We start from the raw sequence: 9,373 nt of genomic DNA, 5'->3' as shown, positions 1-9,373 counted from the left end.
TATTGAGCAGTTATTGCTCACCCACGATCTTGTTAGTGGGGCTGCAAACCACGATCCTAGTTCAATGTATAAATAGAACTTAGATCAGATAGAAAAGGGTTAAGCTCTCTAGAGATAAAATACCATATAGCAAGTCTGTGTTGTAAGCTGTAATCCCAGATCAAGCAATACAATCTTGCCCTCCCTTCTTCCCGTGGACGTAGATTTACTTCAGTAAATCGAACCACGTAAATTCATTGTGTCGTAGTCTTTATTCTCTACCAGCATTTACAAACATCAGAAATTCGCGGATCCATCAGGTTTGATTTTGGGGAAGTGAATCTAGCTAGTTTAATAAGGGTAAGGGAGGTGACAGAAGAGAGTGAGCACAAATGGTGTTTTCTTGCATGAATTGTTCATGCTTGAAGCTATGTGTGCTCACCCTCTTCCTGTCACCCCACCCTCTCTCTCTCTCTCACACACACACACACTATATATATATATGCATATGTCTATATCCCCCCTATGTGATTTCTTGTTGAGTTTGGTTGGTAATGATGCTGTAAACTGCTAATATTATTGATTAGTCAATAGGGTAGTTATGTTATGTTCTGTTTTCCCTTATTATTTTTTTTGTCATTTTTGGGGGTAATTTTGTAGCACTATGATTAGTGACATGCTGATCTGTACAATTGTGAAGACCCATTTCATGATTTAGGGTTTTGCAGATTTGAGTCTGCACCCTAAAAAGAAGAGATCTGTAGAAAAGCCCTAATTGAGTTTCATGAAGGAAGGTAGGAGACTCTTCTGTTTTTAGCTCATGATGTTTGTATTGATCTATTTTTATGCTATATTTTCTCTGCCAATATTAAATCTGTTAATAGATTCACAACGAAACAATTACTTCTTCCCATTTCTTGCACCTAGCAGAAAATTTTGACTAATTCTGTGATGGGAGCTGGGAGAAAAAGTTGCCATCTTCTTCTAGTTCAGTCTCCATTTCCATACTGGTTTAAGTTTAATTATTTGAATTTTCCAATTTTTTCTCTATCATGAAGTTTGCAATTTAGTGTATATGCTCTCCCACAAGTTTATTACTCCATGTTTATGTTTTACAAAAATCAAGTCATTTTCACTTGATTTTTGTTTTAAGAGTGGGGGCTCCTCCTTTGCACTAATTAAAACCTTAAATTGATTTTGATTTTCTATCCCTTTAATCATATAAATTCTCTACTCCGTTGATGGTGGATGAAGTTGATATGAATGTTGTCTCTTTCAATTATGTGTGTTCTTTGTGACGAGGGAAATTTGCACAGCATGTTCAAGTCCTTGATTAAGACAAACATTCTACTGATTCTCTTGAATTGTTGATTTTATCATCAAATATTAATGCAGGAATTTATTTTTAGCATATTTTAATGGATATTGAAGAATCCGAAGGGACAACCGTATTTCAACATAAACGAGTGATAAAATTTAACCATGATGCAGTTTGATTCCAATGGAAAAATGGTAGATTACATAAAGAAAACATCGAAGAAACATGTTAGACTAAATTTAACTATATATAAACTCTAAAAAGAATTGTATCTGTAGATATTAGGGATTGTATATAAGAAACCCTTGTTACTAATGTTGGATTACCAACAATCAAGAGTGTTTATGAGTATTAATTAATAGCAATTTGGGGATCAAATAAGATTGGCATATGATGTGATAATGGGAGTTCATCAGCACTAGCTATATACATTTTCAGAGTTTGGACCACTGCTTTAGTTTCACTTTGGAATTCTTTAATTCATTTTCTCATTTTTTCATGGATTTGAGTCAAAAGTTCATTGTATTGTATCAAAGTTGGTTTTGTTTACTCCATGCATGACTTTATTGTACAAATTTGAAATTCAATTCATGATATCACCACTAGGTTAATTACCCTATTTTTGCAGCTGCTACTTTGATACTATAGAAAATAGAGGGCGTTAATTGTATATATCTTGAGCACCTATGTTAGTTACTATCATATCTTCCAATAGAAGATTAATGCTAGAAATCAAGATTGAAATAGTGCTATGATCTGGCTTGGTATTTGTTTCATGAAGTGTAAACGAAGTTATTGCGCAACTTAATTAATTAGTACTTATTTTGAAATGTAAGTAGATTAAAAGTTCAATTATCTTAAACATTTAATTAGGGGACTCTTAGGATTAATATATATACTTTATGGTTATTACTATTTAAGTATGTTTTTCATTTAAATTCTTATCAATTGGTTATATAACGACTTTATTGAATTTTGATAGAACAAAAGCCTAAGTGAGATAAAAGACCGAGTGTGAAGATCGGAGTCAAAAGGAAGCGTTTGCAAAGTATACGGACCGTGTACTCTGTTTACATAACACACGACCCGTGAACATGTCGAGAAGAAGAACAAAATTATTCAAGCAACCTTGTATTCCATAACATTTGTCACGAGATTGGTCAGAAAATTTGAAGCACAATAGTGTGTTTTGTCATACTGAATACACGGCTCCTGTGATTCCTCCTGAAGTTGTCCAAAACATCTCAACCAATCGTCTATTCTGTCGTACATAATACGTGACTCGTGTGAAATATCTATATTGATCCTATTTCGACTCTAACTCGATTCAATCCCGACTCAATCTCCTCTCCGCTTTATAAAGAGACATCGCTCGAGTTAATATCAAATTCGATAGTGACACAAGTTAATATTGTTTGTATGAGCTAAGATTAAATTGAGGCTCGATTTTGATAAGTATTTAACTTAGCTTGACGGTAAGCCTAAGTTCAAGCCTTTTGGTCCTTAGCCCGATTATTTTGCAGCTAAAGGAATCAAGAGAAAAATATTTTATGAGAAAAATGTCGTGTGAAATACACTGCACGCTAAAAAGAAAAATATTGTACGAATAGCCCTAGTCACGAAAGAGATAATATTGACACTACAAACCACCCCCACCATAACCATCAATTTGTAACCTACGTGGCTTTGAATTTGGATTTCATGAGCCTTAAATCAGATTTTAAAAGACATTATGGCTTATCAAATCACAAGTTTTAAGCGTTTTTTATACCATTTTGGACTCTCTCTTTCTCACTCATTTTTCTTCTAGATATACTTTGACAGATCTTGTCCATACAAGAGTTATAGTACTGCATTGGGTATAGATTAGATCGATCTGAGTTCGAATTGAAGGAATAGTTAAGTCTACAAAGATAAGAATCATAATCACTTAGAAAGCATGGATAAAATATTCTTTATCCTTTTTTGTTTGCTAAGTGTGCATCTAGATATGTAGTATTTCATTTATAATAATCTAAAAGTCAACGATCTCTACAACATCTAGGCAAGATCTTTGTTGTTGGAGTATTCTTCATTGAACATTCCCTTAAGAGCATCAGCAATGGAGGCGTCAAAACCGTGACGCCGATTTTTTGCCGACGCCGAACCATTGCGACCGGCGTCGGCGAAATCGGCGTCAATTTCGGCGTACCCATGCCGATTCATGTGGTGACGCCGGTTCTAACGCCGATCCCCACGGCGACATTGTACGCCCCGGATCGGTGTCAGAATTTAAATTTTTTTTTCGAAAACACTATATACACGCGCTTTGGACGTCATTTTCATTCGCACCACTTGTTTTAACGAGTACTCTCTCTATCTTTCTTTCTGTACAAGATCAATTTAAGAAATGAGTAATGCCGGTGGTAGTGGTGGTGGTAGTGATGGGGATGCTGATGAGTACGAGCGTATGCTGAACGAAGAGCTAGATGCCTATACGAGTCGTGATGTTGATCGATGGATGCAGAGTTATATACAGCCGTCGGTACCTCGTCCACGACCAGTTGTCCGCCGTCGACAAGTGGTTGATCGTGATCATGTAGCTGGACATCAGCGCCTGTTCACAGATTACTTTGCAGAGGAGCCGCGTTTTAACGCCAACCATTTCAGGCGTCGTTTTAGGATGAGGCGGGACTTGTTTATGCTTATTGTTAACGGTTTGGAGCAGCGATATCTGTATTTCCGCTTCAGGCACGATGCGACTGGCAAACCCAGCCACACCCCTATTCAAAAGTGCATTGCGGCAATCAGGCAGTTGGCCTACGGCACTTCGGCAGACATGTGGGACGAATACCTCCACATCGGTGAGACGTCTGCCCTCGAATGTATAAAGTATTTCTGTCAGGGCGTGATTGAAGTATTCGGTGATCAGTCCGAAAGCCTACCCCCGAAGATTGCCAGGATCTGCTGCGGATGCACGGGGAGCAGCATGGATTCCCGGGAATGTTAGGCAGCATAGTCATAGATTGTATGCATTGGGAGTGGAAGAACTGTCCCGCTGCCTGGAAGGGGTTCTACACGACCCACTACAAGGGAAAGAATCCCACGATGATCCTCGAGGCCGTAGCTGATTACCGGCTGTGGATTTGGCATGCGTATTTTGGGATAGCCAGTTCGAACAACGACCTAAACGTCCTCAACTCGTCGCCCCTTTTCAACGAGCAGTGCCAGGGCGTCGGTCCGGCCATCAGTTTTGTCGCCGACGGCAACCAGCATGATATGGGCTACTACTTGGCGGATGGGATATACCCTAGATGGCCCGTCTTTGTGAAGACGATCCGGTGCACATCAGATGCGAAGAAGGCCTACTTTGCGACGCGGCAGGAGTCGGCGCGAAAGGACGTGGAGCGCGCATTTGGTGTGCTTCAGGCGCGATGGGCTGTAGTTAAGGGACCAACGCGTTTGTGGCATGTCGACTGCATTGCTGATATAATGTACGCCTATATTATCATGCACAACATGATTGTCGAAGATGAAGGTGTACAATTGACTGATTGGGCCAATGACGATGATGAAGCCGGTCCAAGCCACGGCGTCGCCGCCGCCAACGTACGAGGTGGGGTACCTCACGATGAAGAAGCCCTCCTCCAAGCACATGCCGACATGCGTCAGACGGAGGCTCATATTCGACTCCAAAAGGATTTAATTGAAGAGTTGTGGGCGCGGAGGATTGGAAGGCATTAGTTTTTATTTAAATTTATGTAATTTTTTTAATGTATTTTTTTAAATTATTGTACTTTTTGAAATTTTAATAGTATTATTCAATTTTCCTGTATTTATCTCGTAAATTAAATTCCGTATGTTGCTATAATTGTAAATTAAATTTATATAATTGTTATTAGTGATGTGGATAGGCTATGTGAGGGCTATTTGATGTCCAGTTGCATGTCCAGATGATGTGGCAGGAGGATTTTAGTGCTGGATGATGTGGCAGTGGGAAGGCTATGTGAGGGCTATGGGAGGTCCTAGACCATTGTGGATGCTCTAAGAAGTCTGGCAGAGGCCAATATTCAATCTTTCAAATTTTATATGGTTTTGTTAGAGTTTTTATGACTTTTATTGTAATGTTTGTTTTTTAACTTTTTATATCTATGGATTGCTAGATCCAGCGACAGCTATTGTGAAATTCACCATGAGGAGGAGGATTTCCACACCAACTGCAAGAAAATGATAAAATTAGATAGTATTTGCAAGGTTCCTCTATAAGTCAAAATTATTACAACACCTCTCGTTTAATTGTCTAACAACATACTACAGAAAGAATTAACCTCAACCTAACACAAGCATTCTCAACATGAAGGTTTCTTTTTTTTTTTAAAGTCCAATCACTCGCTATAATAAAAGAATAGTTACTGAAATGTTTATAATTACAATGAATGCCAATTTCTGGGAAACTATATTTTTCAAGATGATACTGGTGGTTGTTGAGTTACTTTACTTCACTTGTAGTAGCTGCCGCTGTCGCTGCCTTGACTTCCTTCTCTGAGCTTACACTATTCGGTTCCGTCTCGTCATGGCTGGAGCTTCCCGTCCGCTCAATACCATGGCTGACCCCATTTTCGATCACAGTGGCGTTGCCGTTTTCTGATGCGTTCTTGACCTCTGTGTTCTGGTTCTGGACTGGTTTTGGTAGTTCTCTGGATGGTGATGTTGCTAATAGGCGGTTGATTCCGTCGAACAAGTTCTTGGCATCTGTGATCAGAGCAGCTCCACCGGGGTAGCAGCGGCCAAAGCATGCCGCGCAATGTGGGAAAGCAACCTGCACAAGGCCAGCATCATTAAAGGTTGGAGATGATACTGCAGCTAAATTGACGGTTAGAAGCAGAGCTCGCCTCGATGAATGCTTGGCAAAGTTTGAGGAAAAGTTGAGACTCGTTGTCTCGGAGCATTTTGGTTGTGTGGTATCTCAGTAGGGTTTCGGAAACAGCCTGCAAATCCTTGACTAGTTGTTGAGCGAGCACGTGTTTCAAACTTATTGGAGCACAAGGGCGTAGTTCGTTCATTGCTGCAGATACACCTGCACCCACCACACGAGGAAATATGATAAACACCAAAATGTCTCTGAAGCCACAACACACCAAACAAGGTTACAACTTTTGAGCTCACCATTGATGAAAACAGCAAGAGGTGGATGTTCCATAAGACTTGAAGGAGGAGTAACATCATCATGGTTTTCGTCACCAAAACTATTGGCAGGAAAACCAACTGCTGGCAACGGGACCCAACGATGAGAATCCAACACTAACTGGATAAAGCAAAACATATGTCACAACCCTTTAGCCAAGAATGACACACACACATAAGATCGTAGGGATCCAAACCATATGCCTAATGAGAAAAACATAAAGCATGATGGCATTGTAACATTGAAAGTATTGCATAAATGTCTGTTTGCAGATCATACCTGAAAATTCTCAACAGCACTACTCATATTCTTCGAAAATAAATTAAGAACTGCTCTGCAAGGATGAACAAATCAAGTTAAGAGCTAGCCAAAAGCCAAAAATTCATAAAAATTTGTAAACAGCAAAAGAAATATTACTCTTCAAATAGCGGGGGAAGCAGCCCTCGAAAATCCAAACCAACCCATCCTAGGCCCATGGCACAATACTGCAGACAACCACATGGAAATAAATGAAAAATCATTGGTTTTAGGAGCATCAATACAACACCAATGACTACCAATTGTTCTCACCATGCACTGATCCAGAATATTTGACAGGGATCCACCTTCACTAATCTTTGGAAGCATAACTTTAAGCGTTTTCAGATGTGAGGTAATCTGATGCATGGCCCAATCAAAGAGAAGCCCGCCATCATAATTTTCTTCACTCTCTGATGTGTGATCAGCAAAGATGGCTCGGTATTGATTAACAACATCAAAAAGGTGCATTCTGTGACAATTTACCATCCCCTTCAAATATTCATAAGGATTTCTCTGGTCTAAATCATCAAGTATTCCAGTCAGCCAGGCTTCACGGCATCTTAAGAACTGAACAGCAGATATCATGGATCAGGATTCAGACCTCACGCCTTAAATATTGTATTCACCAATGACTATAACCAACCAAAATACCGCCAAATGCATTCCACATGGACAGTAATTTCAGTAAAAGGGTACCTGTAGGCGCATTTCATACTCACTGAAAACTCCTATTCGACGTAGATATCCAATTATGCGCAAGCATTCTGGTAACTACGAGCAACATGATGAGCAAAGTTAATCACCTCAGAGCTGAAGATTTTGCTTTAATATCTGGAGTTAAAACAACTTAATCCATAACAAGATATAGCACCTGAATATTAGACCTAAGTTTCTGAAGAAGCTGAGAAAGAAGGGACTGAGTGGTCTGCCGAACTTCTGCGGCTAGAGCCTGAATCACAGGAATTCTTTTTGAAGAGAAAATAAAAATGGTGCCTCAATAAATGCATCAAACACTCACAGGTGAAAAGGATTTTCTGCTATTAGAATGGTACAAAAGACTTACTTTGGGTGCATTGTAGTAAGCTTTGCGACAAAAGTTTCTAAGTCAAGAGCTTCGTCAAAATTTCCATTCCGCACACATCTGTATCACAACGGTAGCTAATCATTCTTTGAGAAACTATTAAGCCATATCTAATGGACAGCATAAAGTATTGGATAATTCAAAATGTTTACAAATAAGTGCAGGTGCATACGTGTCCATGAGTTGGGGAATTTCAAGTAAATCAAGCAAAGTGCTCTGGTTTGCTAATAATGTTTGGTTCATCTTCCTCTTTTCCAATATATTTTCAGCCGAATCTACAAACTCAGTGCAGCCGGATGTTAGTTTTGGAATTTCAGCAATCTGCAGAAAGTCCAAACAACTACAACTCTCAGTGAAACATGACGACTCATAACAAGGAAACTGGCGCAATGAAAAGATGATCTATGGCCGCTCCAGTTTTCAATTGTGTTCCACTATACCAAGACTAGCCTGTATAACCTTATTAATTTCTTAAAGGTTAAAATAGAGGCAGTTCCGCATGAGTTACAAAGACTTCTTGACATACAAGTACAGATCACATCCAAATTCCAAACTCTTTCTACATTGTTTGTACTCTGTCCAATAGTGAACCATGATATTCAGCTTACTAAAGAAAGATCTCCTAAGTTTAGCTCAATGTGAAAATAGCATGATGACATGATCATCATCAACATGTAGCTTGTATGTATCTTATTAATGTGATATTTAGGCTCTAACTATCAAGTATATGCATCCCAATCTTCATCCAGACATAACCTCCCACAGCTCACTGTCACTGCTCCAACATATTAACAATTTAACAGCGTGATCCAGAAAATATACGAGAAATCCATGAATTCTACACGTCTTAGCCTCGTATCACCTAAACATTTGTCTCCCAAAGTTTCTAGGTACTCCAATTTTTTCCTTTAACTAGTACAACCAGAGCTAATTCAACCTCGAAATCACAACTTATAGCAGTTCCTATCCTATTTTTCTTTCGCACTGTGCCCGATCAGCTTAAAGTTTTAGTTCACAATGTCAATAGCTGCAATGCCAGCTCAGTAACGCATCAGATCGGATCAGATTATAGAAAAAAAAACAAAATTACCAGAGACTCGAGATGCTTGTCAATCGAAGAAACCTCCTCTCGGATCTCGAGCAACGCATCTGCCGCCGCGATGAATGCACGATAGTTTCCCACCGCCACCTCTTGCATCTGCCGCCTTATCCTCTCCGCATCTACTCTCAGCAATTCCGGTTCCTTAGACAAAACTATCACAATCACTACCGAACAGTTCCAAATCTGAGAACGCCAATTAAGCATTAGCATAGCCGCGCAAATACCTTATGGAGGCGATCGAGAGTGAAGGAGAGGAGCTCGGAGACGTATGGCTGCTGCGCGGCGGAGGCCAGCGGGAGGAGATCCGACATCTCCTCCGATACGTCGTCGTGCGCTGGAGATTCGGCCGACGCCATTGCCGTCATTCTCAAAGCCCTGAATTCGATCGGAGTGTGTTAGCGATCTGGAAAGTCAGATTTTATCAGTCTT

The 9,373-nt window shown here is 39.8% G+C and overlaps 1 protein-coding gene and 1 long non-coding RNA gene across 2 annotated transcripts; one reads left to right on the top strand and one right to left on the bottom strand.

The window, feature by feature from the left end:
* The first annotated feature begins 693 nt into the window (after window positions 1-693).
* LOC121779773 lies at window positions 694-2,499 on the top strand. The gene is made up of 2 exons (XR_006045933.1): window positions 694-773; window positions 2,280-2,499. It is a non-coding gene; the product is annotated as an uncharacterized LOC121779773 (long non-coding RNA).
* Window positions 2,500-5,512: 3,013 nt separating this feature from the next.
* LOC121778497 (conserved oligomeric Golgi complex subunit 8-like) lies at window positions 5,513-9,373 on the bottom strand. The gene is made up of 12 exons (XM_042175856.1): window positions 9,169-9,373; window positions 8,933-9,085; window positions 8,015-8,163; window positions 7,825-7,902; window positions 7,633-7,726; window positions 7,458-7,532; window positions 7,032-7,328; window positions 6,879-6,946; window positions 6,741-6,795; window positions 6,443-6,581; window positions 6,169-6,353; window positions 5,513-6,095 (listed from the first exon to the last, which is right to left on the bottom strand). The coding sequence occupies exons 1-12, from the start codon at window positions 9,307-9,309 to the stop codon at window positions 5,766-5,768; spliced, it is 1,764 nt and encodes a 587-aa protein (XP_042031790.1). The 5' UTR covers window positions 9,310-9,373; the 3' UTR covers window positions 5,513-5,765.

Source organism: Salvia splendens, chromosome 19 (assembly GCF_004379255.2).
Source record: "Salvia splendens isolate huo1 chromosome 19, SspV2, whole genome shotgun sequence".
NCBI classification, from domain to species: Eukaryota; Viridiplantae; Streptophyta; class Magnoliopsida; order Lamiales; family Lamiaceae; genus Salvia; species Salvia splendens.
Note: the sequence above shows the minus strand (reverse complement) of the source record. Positions and strands in the feature narration are given on the sequence as shown.